The sequence below is a fragment of the Neodiprion virginianus genome, chromosome 5 (genome assembly GCF_021901495.1).
Source record: "Neodiprion virginianus isolate iyNeoVirg1 chromosome 5, iyNeoVirg1.1, whole genome shotgun sequence".
In the NCBI taxonomy this organism is placed as follows: Eukaryota; Metazoa; Arthropoda; class Insecta; order Hymenoptera; family Diprionidae; genus Neodiprion; species Neodiprion virginianus.
The window spans coordinates 19,637,365-19,651,972 of NC_060881.1; the positions used below are offsets into that span (position 1 = coordinate 19,637,365).

Below are 14,608 nucleotides of genomic sequence, written 5' to 3' on the forward strand. Positions count from 1 at the left end.
ACAAACAATTCGCAGATCATGTGATTTTATCAAGGCGGAAAAAAAATTGCGCACTTGTGTTAATAAAGAATTCGGGGACAGATGAAGTTTAACGAGCCACGCGAATTCACTTTTCCTTGATAACTGCCATCAGTTGTTGCAATATTTGACCAAATTCGACTCTTACAGTTTTTCGCATGTACCAGGTGAATAATTTCTCAACGCTGCATTTGTTTGCATTTAATTACGCTCGATTGATCGTGAAAAAAACACGTCAGCGAATTCATTCCGTCATCAAAGTTTGATAACACCCCGAAAATTTGTTTCATTCTTGAGAACCCTACCGACAATAATCATGTGTTAAATTATAAAACGTTATGACTGAAATTCACAAGTTTGTAAAAAATCATGTAACAAATTACAAAAAGCACGAATCATCAGATATACTGGATCAAAATTCATATAGTTCCTTGTTTTCGATCTAGTATAACTGATGGTTTGTGTTTAAATTTTAATTTATTATGTAAATTTTTTATACATTTTATCGGGATTTACAAAATAAATCATGCAATAAATTGCACCTGAATTTCAGTTATAACGTTTTATAATTTAACAAGCGATCATTTTTAGTAGGGAAAACTCTGCACATTCTGAAAATGGAAAAAAAATAACAATCCCATTGAAAGTAATCATCAGAAATTTTTTCCTCCTAAAGTTATTCACATTTTTGTACCGATTTGTGTTTTTCAAATATCGCGTGTTAAATGGTATATTTTTTCCCCTTTTGTTTATGGGAAAAACATGAGAATAAATTCAAAAACGTTGAAATTGAAAAATGGATCAATCAATGTTATAAGGTCGTAAGTAAAAAAACTCAGCATCCGTATTCAGTCGTTTTTTTTTCACGTGACCAGTTATAAATTTCACTCAACGTTCAAAATTTCAAGTATTTTTTAATAAAGAGCAAAGGGTTCGAAAAAAAGCTCAGAATCAACAACCGCAGAAAAACTTTTATTATAATTTGTGTGCAAATTTAATCACCTCAAATTACATTTCGGGGCAGCCATATTCAGATCGAACGATTCAACCGCAAGACTGGTAATGAAAGAGAAATTTTCTTTTCTCACTTCCTCTTTGGATGTGTAATAATAACGATAATCGATTAATTTCTCAGGGTCACGTTATAGCATAAAAATATAATTCTTCTCAAGCGGCGTAATTTTTTACAGACCATCTGTTCATTCACACAACACTGATTATACGCCGAAGTATAAAAGTCAGTGATCATCGCTCGCTAAAATCAGTTCGGAATTGATTTCGAGAAATCGAGCATGGCAAAGTTCGTCATACTTTTGGCAGTTTTGGCCATCAGTACTCAGGTGATGGCCAAACCGACGTCTAAAAATTGGTGGTCAAAGTTCGAGGCTAAAATCACGTCCGCTATCAAGAAGATTGAAAAAGCGGTAAAAAAAGCGGCAAAGTGAGATGATATTCAACAAAGTTTATTTTTTATCCCATCAACACATGGTTTTCAAATAAAAATTGAATTTTTTTTATACCGAAACCTGCAATATAATCCGTGATATTATAATTATTAATTTTTTTTTTCCGAAAAATCTATTCTCCAAATCAATGTGACGTGTTCGAAAATATTTTCGACAAATCTTCCTTTATTTTCTTATTCAATTTAAAATATCAAGATGCAATGAGGAAGATGAGAAAAAGCAACCGTCGCAATATTACGAAAATTTTCTAGCGTGGATTATATTTCATGATCGAAGGTCTAGAGCGAAAAAAAAAAAAAAAAACCTAATCCCGAGTTTTTCAATAATCACAGGCATCATGCTGCCGAAGAATTGAAAACTTCAGAAACATCGAGTGCCAATGAAGTTACACTGACCGGAACATGTAAGCTTCTAATCAACACTTATTTCGATATTCATTTTTTCCCAGTAATTGTTTTTACCTCAATTTGAACTTTGAAACATCTCGAATGGTTTTTCGTTTCTTAAATCGTGCTTAAAATCAGTGGCTCAACATAACGACAAAAAAATGTACAGACTATTTAACTGATGCAAAAAATAACCGAAGCTTCATTTTCCGGGAGTGCTTAATGCCAAAAAATAAAATTCCGGATCTCTGCTGGAACGCGGTTTTCGATCGCATCAGAATCTTGCACATCACAAGCATATCACTGATGAGATTTCCATTTTTACAGCCGACTCTTCCTCCGCAGGCAGTGGAAGCGAATCTGAAAAAAATACCGCAAGCGATAATGTCAGCGATTCCAACGTTGACTCCAACTCAGCAAAGATCTCCGATTCCGCGAAGAGTAGCTCTTCCGATACGTCTAATGATCAATCTACAGCATCTCAAAGCGAAAATCAATCAGGCACTAGTTCCGAGACGAACTCCGAAACTTCATTAAAGTCTAATTCTCAATTCCAAACCCAATCCCAATCCCAATAGAATCAACACTCCGATCCCGAATAGAGGACGGTTTTCAGCCAAGTTTTCGTATCATGATCCGAATCTCCATGTTTTGAATTTTTTCAGAACTATCGATGCCAGTCGAAGCTGGAGTGAACAAATTCAAAGTTTCAAATGATGAAGTTTCGCCCGAAGCGAAGAGATTTCAACTAAAATTATTCTCGTAATTTTTCAGTGCGTAGCAGTTAATATAATATGTGCGATTGTTTACGATTTATGAATAAAACTTCTTCGTTTGCATCTGCACCGTTGTGTGTCTATTGAAAATTATTACACATCTGCCACACCACCGATGTTCTTAAGTGATGGTGTTCTAAGGTTTAAACCGTTTTGCTATGTGATGTTTAACTACAATTAATACCTGATTTTCCACGCTCGTTTTTCTTTATGTAATTACTTACAAACAGGGGTAAACGATTCGATGGAAATCTGCGTTTCTTTTTTACAAAGCATTGTGTTAATGTCTCGATTTTCGATTTGCATACAAAAAATTCGGTATTGCGTACCTTCAAACGTGTCTTTCAACATATTTTTATGCATTTAAAGAACCACGTGGTTTGTTAATATGCGTGTAAACTAATCGCAATATTGATTTTTGAAGAACTGAAAAAAAAAATTCCATAGAATTTATAAATGCAACAATTTGAAATGAAGAAATGTCGAAATGTAGAAGCGACAAAATGTAGAAAATTCAAGTATAGAATGATCGTCATTCTGAGCACGCAACATTCAAGCCTCCGCCTTTTCCGGAAACCTGATTTTACTATCTCCTGTTCATTCTCGTTTTATAAAATCAAAAAAATAGCTACAGTTAATCCTGACTCTTCAAATGTAAGATATCCACTGGAGAAAAAATTTTCAAAATTGGTGAAATAGTTTTCGATTCATTCACACACACAAAGAATCAATCAATTCGATTCATCTGAGAGTATGGACCAGGATCTCATTTTTAATTAGCAGGTACGCAATCCCTTGTTAAGCGGGTGGCAAAAAACTTGCATACTTAACGAGAAAATATTCTTTTCGATTTTTTTTTCTTTTTTATATCGTTTAGCTCCAACTCAACTAATCGAGACGAAACAAAATGCAGGTCATTTTCGAAAGTTTAGAATTTTTTCCGGAAATTTTAGTCACATATTCTTCAACTATTTGAAGCACTCTCCACAAGATCGTGAAAAGTAATGTCGAGTTAGTTTAGAAAATTTCCAACGTCTTCTAATGCTTTCTGTACTTACTTGAATCTGAGCTACTTTGACCAAGAATGGTAAACATTCCTAATTCGCTGACGGTTGAATGGCTCTGCCATTTTACACTAATCCCAAAAACTGCCACGCAATTCTTCACAAATATCGATCGAGCGTGTAATTTTTTGTGAAGCTGTGAAACGAAAGTGGAAATTAATCGATAAGAAAAGCAAACGCTTCGCATGTCTGACGATTTTTATTTTGTCACGCTTGATTGACCGCGAGAAAGAAATTACACAACTTATTCCAAGTTAAAATGATTAAAATGTAATACTCATTGATCGAAAAAGATTTTTGTTCAGCTACTTATGCAAAGAACAAAAAAAAACAAAATAAAAAAATGTATAACTCTAGGACGAGAACACAGAGTAAAAAATATCTAAATTCGATCCTGGATGGAAACTCGAGTTTTTCACATTCCGATTGCAAAATTGGATATGACAAAGTATCAACATTTTTTACTACTGTGTCTAGATTATACAAAAATCGCTATTCCAGTATTTTTTGAGCGGTCAGTTTGAATTATAAGTGTAAGTTGTTGAAACTTGGAATGGGCAGAAGAAATGCTTCGCTCGAAATTTCCAAAACACGCCTAAATTTCACCGATGCGTCAGAAGGCAAGTTTGAATTTCTATAAGTAAGTACAGTGATCAGAAATCACAAAAAAATTTTGACAGAATTGAATGAAACCGGCTTTGATATAATATTTCTAGTATTTTTGCTTTTGGATTAAAAATATAATATATTGGAAGAAATTTCACATGACTGGAAGAAAACGACACCAATTGGGATCTTCAAATTTGACTTGGCTGAAATTGTTCAATTTTTTGACTCAATACTGCGCAGAGTATCACCTAAAAAAGGTGTCTTAATTCATGTACGGAATGAATCGATCCAACAAAATTTCAGTCACCTAATTTACCGAAGAACGAATATTCTCATCTCATTTTTCCGTCGATCCGAAAATAGCGACGTAGTTTTCTGGAAATATTACACGTGTTCTTTACGAATTTTGTAAAGAGTAAAAATAAATATGTAAGAAAAGCAAACAATTCGGAAATTTCGTGACGTCAGTGCCCAGTTTTGAGCAAATAAAGTTAGCGGTTGTTGGAAGTTCGCGAACACTTGAATTTACTTTTCTTCGGTACTAAACTACCACTTGTTTCAATATTTAATGAGGCTTGTGACCCGACGAACGTCAGTATCGATTTGTATTTCATCACGATTGATTGAACGTGAGAAAAATAAATTACATAACCCGATTCCTCAAGCTGACGGAAGCATTAAACTTACTGGTCGAAATGTTTTTTATTACCCTTCATTTATCTAGAAAATATTGAACCTTCGGATGAAAACGAGAATTGAATGATATGCCAATTGCTTGACGAACAATATTTGGCAACAGTTTGAGCGAGATATTTAGACTGGTCTGGTCGTTTTTCGAAACTTGAACTGCAAAATTGAAAACGGCAATAATTGAGAATTTTGTAAGTGTGTCTGAGCCATACGAAAGTCGTTATTCCAGTATTCTTTGGATCACATACTTCGAAACCACGTTTAAATTTTTCAAACTTGGTATATCCGAAACAAACTCACGACTCGATGTTTTCAAAACTCTCCCGAACTCCGTGAAAATCACTGATCACACATTTTCAATGTTGGTAATCCTGAACCTGAAACTGAATTCTCAAAATCTAAAACGTACGAAAGTTGTCTTGCACTGATTTTCATCGCTATCAGTTCCAAGTTTTGCCGTATTTTCAAATTTCGAACTGTCTGTACGGGAAAACTACAAGGTTAGAAAAAACATCGCGTTAAGTCGCCGCAAAAAATTCAAATCATAAATTGTCCGCAGTTTCGACCTTTTGGATCAGTCAACTTGAATTTGAATGATTCAAACACAGAATTGGTACCCGACGAATTAAAGAATTTTAAAAAACCTTATTCGATAGCGTCGGGAATTTGATTTTTCACTTCTCAGCATTGGCGACTCGGAAAACGACTCGGATTTAGAATAATGACGACGATCGATAAATTCGACGATTACGTAACGACTGGGAATGGAAATATTTCGACAATATGCGAAATTTCAGACATCTGTTAATTCACGCAACAGTGATTATGTGCCGAAGTATAAAAATCGCGGATCATCGTGCGTGTTAGTCAATTCCAATTTCATTCCAGGAAATTGAACATGGCGAAGTTCATCGTTATTTTGGCACTTTTGGCCGTCAGCTACCAGTCTCTGGCAGAACAGTCATCGCGTGTTTTGACCAAAGAATTTATAGCACAGCTCGAGTCCGAAGTCGAGGAACTTGAAAAAAGCATAAAAAGTTCGGAAGAGTGAGTAATATTTGATTAAATTCTACTTTGCGCTGATCAACATTTGGCTGTTGAAAAAGTTTAATTTCTTACAATGAAATCTTCCAGGTTCTTCCGTACAATAATCTGCAACGAATCGTTATTGTCATTACACAGCTCAACGGAAGAATTTTTTTTTTTTTTTTTCTCCTCTGCGAATAGAATTTACGAATACAATCGTGATTTTATGTACATATTTTAGGAACATGGTTTCTAATATGATTATGCTTTTGTTCGTAAATTCTACGTTCTCAAACACCAAGATTCATGGAAGAAATCAGGAAAACTGTGTAGTATTTTTTAGATAAGCTATAGATATTACAAAAAAATCGAAATTTTCGTCTAAATTGTGTGTTAATTTTTTTTTTTCTTGAGTCTGGTACGAAAATGTTGATAAAATAAATAGTCAGAACTGATTTCGATATCACGTATTATAAAAATTTTTTGCCAGCAAAAATTTGATCAATAATTTGCGAATTTTTCAATTCATATTGGATTCCATGTTTGAAGAGACATGCAAAAATGTGTAGTTTCTGATTTGTCAATGATTTCAGGTCAAACACTTCGACGGGGAGCGCAGCTGTCAATGCAACTATACTTAGCCCGGCATGTGAGTCCATTAGTTTGAATTCAACTGCTTCTCGATTCTTTCATGGAAAGGCTAACTAATCTCAGTTCGTAGTCCTGCACTTCCCAAGACAAGCAAGAGCAACGGAATAACGGATAATTCGTCCGATTCGGTGATCAGAAACTTATCGTTAGAAATTGGAAGCCTTTAGAGTGTTCGGAAAATATCAAATATTCATACCAATTTCGGTTTTTCTACCTTGAATTATGCGTGGCTCTGTTGATCCTGCTTATTTTCACAAATCCACAGTCAAATGAAGACATTTCGGAAAAATTTTGAGCTCTGAGATATCCGGGTTTTTTCTTCTTTCTCAAATCGTGCTCAAAATCCGAATCGAAATTTATTGTCTTGAAGGTGTCGGTCTGGTCTGACAGCGTCACTTTCTAAACTTTGTGTCTCGAGATTTAGATTTTGGGTAGAAAAAATTACAAAAGCTGCATCTTCGGGCGGTCTTTTTTAATACATACAATAATTTCGTTAGTATTTCGTTAACGAGATTTCTCCTTTTTCCAGTTAACTCTTCATCTTCCACCGATGACGGCGCATCTTTGAAAAGTACCGGAAGCGGAAGCGACAGCAATCCCGAAGTTGACAACAACTCTGGGACAAGCTCCGGTTCCCAAAAATAGTAGCTTTTCCGGCGCATCTGAAAGCGATTCTACATCATCGGAATCCAGAGATCAATCAATCAGTAATTCTCAGTCTGGAGAGGTCCAAAATTCTCAGTCAAACTCCCAATCACGATAAGACTCAGGTCCGTTTACGAGACGTCGACTTTCAGTCGAGTTTTTTTGATTAAACTGAATCTTTGAGTTCTGAATTTGTTCCACACGATTAATAACGAACGCAAAATACGAGCAGTCAAAGCTGCAGCGACCAAAGTTTCGAATTTTAAATGAAGTTTCACTCAAGGCGAACCAATTTCAAATGTAATTATTCCGATAATTTTTCACTGCAAGTCAGTGGTGTAATGTATGTAATTGTTTATTAACCACGAATAAATATTTCCGCATCGTTATAATTACGTCTATTCGAAGTTATTGTCCATCATCCTGCCATAAGCATTGATATCCTTAAGTGACGCCGTTTCAAGTTGTGAACAGTTGCGCTTAAAATCGTTCATTTATGATTCGTATATATATTTTTCCGTCACTCTGAAACTGCGTTTATTCGTAAAAAAACGAAATGTATATCGATAACCCCGAAAATTGATTATCGGTATATTTGATGTTACACCGAGAGAACTTTTTAATTGCGGTTACCGCTCAGTCCTTAACTATTTTCAGTTTTTACCACAATCGAAAAATATAGTTCTAGGTACAAAATGAAAATTAGTTTTCTACCTGTTACCGGAAAGTCTAGTGTCCGTTACTATTCTTTCTCATTACGATCACTGTTAATATATTTTCTTGTAACCGTTGCGAAAATTTAATGCTTGTGCAACGATTACAGCAAATTCAAATACAATCGAAACCACGTTTACTCAATTGCATATTTTTAGGAAGTCACCACTTGTTGCTATATTGAATTGCAGTCGTTCTGCATGTTTTTGCTTGACAAATAACGATTTATTATTTCGTTAAGAAACTTCAACAATTACCGTGTCATTGGACCTCGCTGATCTCTGGATTAAAAAAAAAAAAAATTCAAGAAATTAATCAACAATAGCAAACGTAATTGTTCGGTGAAAATTTTTCTAAAAATTTATATAGATCTATGTCCACAATTCTACACAGCTTTTTTAAAGCAATTTCAAATAAATGAAGTAAATAAATATATCTTTTCTCTTCGTTACCTTTCCGACTTTCCAACAAATCGTGGATGTTATTTTTTGAAAGGTGAGATTTTGTTTCAAGTGTTTTTCTAAATCAATTTTGTCAGTAAATTAGTGACGAATACAGTAGAAATAATCAACAAACCTCTCGGTCGGTAAATGTGATAAGCTCGACAAACTTTTCAGCAAACCGAATGAATTTTCATGAACGCTGAATAATATTAGGCCATAAAGTGTTTCTTTAACACGTATAACCGTATATGAATCGTATAAAGGGACACGGCACTTTGTTTATCTAAAAGGTTTCGCATCCAGCAATCTCTAACCGAACGTCATCGGATTTGAACCTAAATTTCTGTCGCTAACAATAGCCATCAGAAATTACGGAACTTGGTCAGAATTGGGCGAAACTGAAATCGACGGTAATATTTTTAGGACCTCTGTCTTCGGAATTGAAAACTGAACGTATTGGAAATGTTTCACATCGATGATAGAAAATGATAATCTGTCGAAACGAATAAAACGCGATTTGATCGATATCTCTCAACTTCTGAGCACGTTACGTAGAAAGTAATCTTTAAATGCTGTTTTCATTTGTGAAAAAGTATCAGCGGAAAAATCTTTCGTTTTCTAATTAACCAACGATCGAATATTCTTTTCATTAATCTGTTCCTCGGGAATTGTGACGTAATTATTCGTAAATATCGATCGCACGTGATATTTGTAAATTTCATCATAAGCGAAAATGAATCGTTAAGAAGAATAAAAGATTCGCAGAACCTCAGACATCCACGCGTAAAAATCGCGCACTTGTGCCAATAAAGCAATTAGGTGTCGGAAATTTACCGAACTTGTGAATTTACTTATCTTGGTATTTGCCACTTGTTCCAATATCTTATGACGTTCGATTCGAATCGTCTGGCGTTCGGGCGAAAATATTTTCTAGTATCCATGGAATATTATTTCATCGCGCCTGATTAATTGCGGCAAAAACAAATTAAACAACTTGTAATGTTTTTCGATAGGCTTCATTCATGCTGTGGATATTCAAATTTCGGTTAAGAACAGATGATAAAAAATATCACGACTTCTTCCCAAAAAATATTTACCAACAGTTTCAGGTAGAATTGGGAAGATTCGAAAGTTGAGACTTCAATTTAAGTCTTTGGCACGAAATTCGGTAACTCAAAATTGGCGATCTCATAGCAATTGTGCAGAAATCAGCGTTCCGATTGTTGTAATCATCGATTCTAATGGAAACTCAATCAATCATTCGTTACAACTTACAAATTCGGTCGATAACTTTCAAACGATACAATTTTTTTGGAAATGAAAACGCTGATTTACCAGCAACATCCGCCACAAACAAAACCTTTGCCAATTTTCTTGAAATTCTGTTCTTGAAAACATCTATCTCCAAGTATCGAACCCTTAATTTCAGAACCCATCATAAAAGCTTGCACTTGCGTTCATAGATTTCGCAAAAACTGCAAATTAAAAGTCTAGAATCTCTAGCGCTAAATGACAAATAATTGTATAATTTTCGAGCATTCGTTACTGCAAATATGCACAACTTTATTGGTAACTACTCTGAACTAATTTACCGTAAAGTATTGTAAACCAATGTATGCAGATACGAACCTTTAAATGGGATTTAAATGCTCGAGAAAAAAAAAGAAAAAAGAACATCCCCTAAAATAAGATCGAGTAATATTATGTAATATAATTAATAATTTGGTACTTGTTTAGAAAAAATTCGCTCTGCCTCCAAAAAGGGCAAGAAATTACCTTTCTTGGGGAGGTGAATTAATTTTTAATTACCCTATATATCATTGATCGTGAAAACTCTTTGTAACTAATTGTAAACTAATATCGACTATCGATAAATATAATAATACCGCAACGGCTGGGCAATGGAATTTTTTCGCGACCTTGTATGAATCGAATTTTTTACACATCGCTGATTCCGCCAATGTATAAAAGCCGCGGGTTATCACACATCGGAATCAGTTCTGAATTTATATCCGTAAATCCAACATGACGAAGTTCATCGTACTTTTGGCAGTCTTGGCCGTCAGCTCCCAGGCTCTGGCAAGACCTGAATCTTTCCTGACTGAACTTAAAGATCTAGTTGAGGAGGGTTTGAAGGAATTTGAAGAATCGGTTCAAAATAAAGAGAAGTAAGTAATGTATCCGTCAAGCGTAACGCTGCGCTGATCAACATCTCATTTTTGAAAGAAGATGAATTTCTCACATCGAATTACATAACCTGATCGGCTCTTATATACGATGACTTGCCGCATTGTATTGCTTTGTTATCATCGTGATAATATTCTTTCTCGAGTTCACTTTCAACTCACGACGGCCCGAAAATCTTCTAACTGTTTTGGAGATTTTCCTCAAGATCGTGGTAAATGATAAGGTAAACACATTATATAAAAATCTGCAAAATGTGGAAAAGTAAGTAATGTTATGTGGAGTTCGATCCCGAGCCGATAAACGTTCGATATTTAAAAAAAAGTTTAAACCTGACTTTGGAACATGTTCTGCTTTTTTATACTGTTATGTTAATTATACTTTTTATTTGAGGTTATTTTCTCATATTTTTCAATTAACTTTCGATGAGTGGCTTCAAGTTCTTATTGCTACAATGTTTCAGCTCCTGAACAGTTGTATCCATTCTTCTTCAGGCTAGAATATATTCATCTTATAAAGGTCATCGCAGGCTTTCTTTTAAGTCTCCAGTCTCTTTTCCTGTTTCTGAAATATTACATGTCGGAAAATGCTATTAACACGCATTTTTCTTTCTTTTAATTTTAATTCCTTTGTCATATTACTCTGCTTGATTAAGAGTCGATTTAAGAACGACCGAGGCAAAGAAAAGAAGATCAAGTCTTTCTTGGCATCTGCATACTCACAAATTATCAAGTTTGAATTTTTTTTATGTTACAGTAATTCCGAATCTGACGTCAGCGCCACTTGTAAGTGTAAAAATTTCACCAATTTCTTTTATACAAGTTTTTCGTGCCAACGAAAATGAATTTTCCCATTCGTATTCTCTTCAATCTTTACGACCAGTAAAAACAACAAATTCTGTGTATTCAAATTCATTTGAATTATACGTGAATTTACAACTTTTAATTTTTTTATTCAAAACCACCGCACGGTGTTCATATAACAGCTGTAAGTATGCTGTTCAAGTCATAAACTCAAGTTTCAACACCCTACAGAGTCTTCGTGAAAAAAACACACAGGCTAGTAATATATGTTTCATATCAAGTTCCAGATTTTAATGAGAAAGAAAATACTGTAAGATTTGATGAAAAATATAAATGAATCGCTCGTCCCTGGATATGAGTTCCCTCGAATGATAAAATTCAGTTTTCGGTGGCGTACGAATCATGCATTTGATAAATATCTCAATAATGAAATTGGTTCCTTCTCTCTTCACCCAACCTTATAGCCGATGCATCCAGTTCAAACTCAACCGAGTCCGAATCCAATTCTGACTCGGCTGTTTCGTCCGCTGAAGACTCGTTAGACTCCGATTCCACCTCCAACGACGTCTCAGATGAGTCGTCCGCTCCAAGCGCGTCTGACTCGGCTGCATCCGATTCCACCTCCAACGACGTCTCAGATGAGTCGTCCGCTCCGAGCGCGTCTGACTCGGCTGCCTCCGATTCCACCTCCAACGACGTCTCAGATGAGTCGTCCGCTTCAAGCGCGTCTGACTCGGCTGCCTCCGATTCCACCTCCAACGACGTCTCAGATGAGTCGTCCGCTCCAAGCGCGTCTGACTCGGCTGCATCCGATTCCACCTCCAACGACGTCTCAAACGGATCGTCCGCTCCAAGCGCGTCTGATTCGGCTGCCTCCGATTCCACCTCCAACGACGTCTCAAACGGATCGTCCGGTCCAAGCTCGTCTGACTCGGCTGCCTCCGATTCCACCTCCAACAACGTCTCAAACGGATCGTCCGCTCCAAGCGCGTCTGATTCGGCTGCCTCCGATTCCACCTCCAACGACGTCTCAAACGGATCGTCCGGTCCAAGCTCGTCTGACTCGGCTGCCTCCGATTCCACCTCCAACAACGTCTCAAACGGATCGTCCGCTCCAAGCGCGTCTGACTCGGCTGCCTCCGATACCACCTCCAACGATTCAGATGAGCTGTCGGCTCCAAGCTGGTCTGGCTCTGACAACAGACTTTTGCGCTCAAACTAAGCTGTATTTTTTCTCGGACGTAGGTGACAGTTCCAGTTCTAATGACATCTCCAGTTCTGGTAAAGACCGATCCAATTCCGAGGACCATATATTATAAATTGCCGTTTTTAACGATTTAGTGATCGTGTTACGCTGTATCTCTAGGTTTAAAATTTGTTTAGCTTAAATACGTTGCAGTGCACAAATATCAGAGCAATGCGGGGATACTAGAGAAACTCAAGCAATGATACGATTACTAGTTTAAGGATATGCAGTTTCACTCGTACCAAGGCCGCTTTTAGTAAAATTTGTATTATATTCCACTGCACAATGTATGTAATTCCTTATTAATCGTGAATAAATATCAACTGTGTTTATCTGAATTTACCTAGTTCAAAATTTTCAACAATCTGTCACACCATTTACATCCAAACAATTCCATTTGACATGAGCTTGATGCCGTACAGTTTTCTCTTTCAATTGATATTATTATACCCTATGTTTTAGAGGAACTTCTTACTTTTAAACAACAAAAATATGCGACCCTTGAATGTATCTTACTATAAGAGTGAAGATTTTCTCTTACGAGTTAGCGTGCAAGAAAAAAATTGAATCGCGATCGAAACGTGTGTAACGAAAACTCAGTTTGCTTTGGCATATTGTATCGTTTGTTACATAATTACAATAAAGTACAGTTCTTGTCGTAATTAACGTGCACTAATCTCAATATACCACAGCTTTGATTATTCTTGATGGGAAAGTATTCAGATCGATGTCTGACTGCAGTTATGACGAATTCTGGGTGCGCTTGAGAAACGGTAAGCGCTAATTTCCTTCTCGCGAACAAACAAGAGTGATCTAGTTCGGCAAACTGACCAACGGATGGCCATTTTGCATTTGCGTTATAAACGTGGTCGAAATTCTGGCTTGGTGGTCGTAGCTTAAGTTTCGCGGTAACGCGTACAGTCATTCTCATTTGTTAAAAAATTGCACTGGAGCCACGGTTTCTAAGTCGAGTTTGTCATCTCCATAATTACGCGCAGTCAAATTCTGCTGCAAGGGCTCAAGCTGCGTTAGCGTGTTGCTGAAGCGTCATCTCTCGTCTAAATCACGTGTCACTGTATGTGAACGCTCGGCTTATTGTTACCTGTGAGATGATTGATTGAGTTTGAGATTATTGATTCGAAGATTACCACCGACATTTCGAGTCGAATAGCATCTAAGGCATCCTGTCTCTTTTTTTCTTTACTCATTTTTATCGTGGATAGCGCGTTTATTATTAATATTCTGGTTGCGGCGAATAGCGTCGTATTCAACGTCAAGTTCGAATTAGTAACGATTGACGCGATCGAGCAATATCGTTTTGCTTTATTTTAGTTTGAGTTTTTCATTGGCACGATCGCCGTTAAAGCCTTCGAAAAATTTTTGTTGAGGTAATTTTGTTTGTTATTGAGAGAGCGACTAACGCGGTTAGAATTAAGACTTACTTGTCGTATGTTTTTGGGAGGGCGAAAAGCGAGTTGAATATTTTATTTCTTTTTGTATCGCTTCAGTTATGGAATATATCCTTGTTGCTTTTTATTTATTTATTTTTTTTTTAATTCCCTAGCGTACGATTGTCCGTTCTTTCTCTCCCCAAACTGATCCCTTCACTCTCCACGGTACTGAGCTATCTGGTGCAGAAGGCTATAGCCGAGGCTTTGCGAAGTTGACAACAACTGAGAGGCGCGTTGATCACGCCGAACGTCCAGTAAAAGTTTTGCAGTATCTTTTGTAAGATCATGTTTCCAGTTTTTATCGCGGGTCACTAAATTATTATCAACACGGTAAGTTCTCGGTCGCTTCTCCGAGTGGGCAAAGGTATTGAAAATCCGTCGTCACAATAGCTTAGCATTGCGTAAATATGAGCGTCGTTTGCAAAATAACAGATGG

General features: G+C 36.3%; 4 protein-coding genes across 6 annotated transcripts in view; 3 read left to right on the forward strand and 1 right to left on the reverse strand.

Moving 5' to 3' along the window:
• LOC124305147 (alpha-1D adrenergic receptor) overlaps nt 1–14,608 on the reverse strand; it is a 135,868-nt gene that overhangs the window by 34,430 nt on the left and 86,830 nt on the right. The gene's annotated exons all lie outside the window — the stretch shown is intronic.
• On the forward strand, nt 1,273–2,715 carry LOC124305161 (suppressor protein SRP40-like). The gene is made up of 3 exons (XM_046764261.1): nt 1,273–1,459; nt 1,817–1,887; nt 2,198–2,715. The coding sequence occupies exons 1-3, from the start codon at nt 1,311–1,313 to the stop codon at nt 2,446–2,448; spliced, it is 471 nt and encodes a 156-aa protein (XP_046620217.1). The 5' UTR covers nt 1,273–1,310; the 3' UTR covers nt 2,449–2,715.
• On the forward strand, nt 5,868–7,726 carry LOC124305165 (uncharacterized). Its single transcript, XM_046764269.1, has 3 exons — nt 5,868–6,056; nt 6,629–6,684; nt 7,216–7,726. The coding sequence occupies exons 1-3, from the start codon at nt 5,908–5,910 to the stop codon at nt 7,329–7,331; spliced, it is 321 nt and encodes a 106-aa protein (XP_046620225.1). The 5' UTR covers nt 5,868–5,907; the 3' UTR covers nt 7,332–7,726.
• On the forward strand, nt 10,489–13,059 carry LOC124305158 (suppressor protein SRP40-like). Of its 2 annotated transcripts, XM_046764256.1 has the most exons (4): nt 10,489–10,656; nt 11,429–11,457; nt 11,940–12,051; nt 12,185–13,059. In XM_046764256.1, the coding sequence occupies exons 1-4, from the start codon at nt 10,514–10,516 to the stop codon at nt 12,792–12,794; spliced, it is 894 nt and encodes a 297-aa protein (XP_046620212.1). In that variant the 5' UTR covers nt 10,489–10,513; the 3' UTR covers nt 12,795–13,059. The 2 variants fall into 2 exon arrangements, with proteins under 2 accessions (XP_046620212.1, XP_046620211.1); XM_046764255.1 differs by having other exon boundaries at nt 11,940–13,059.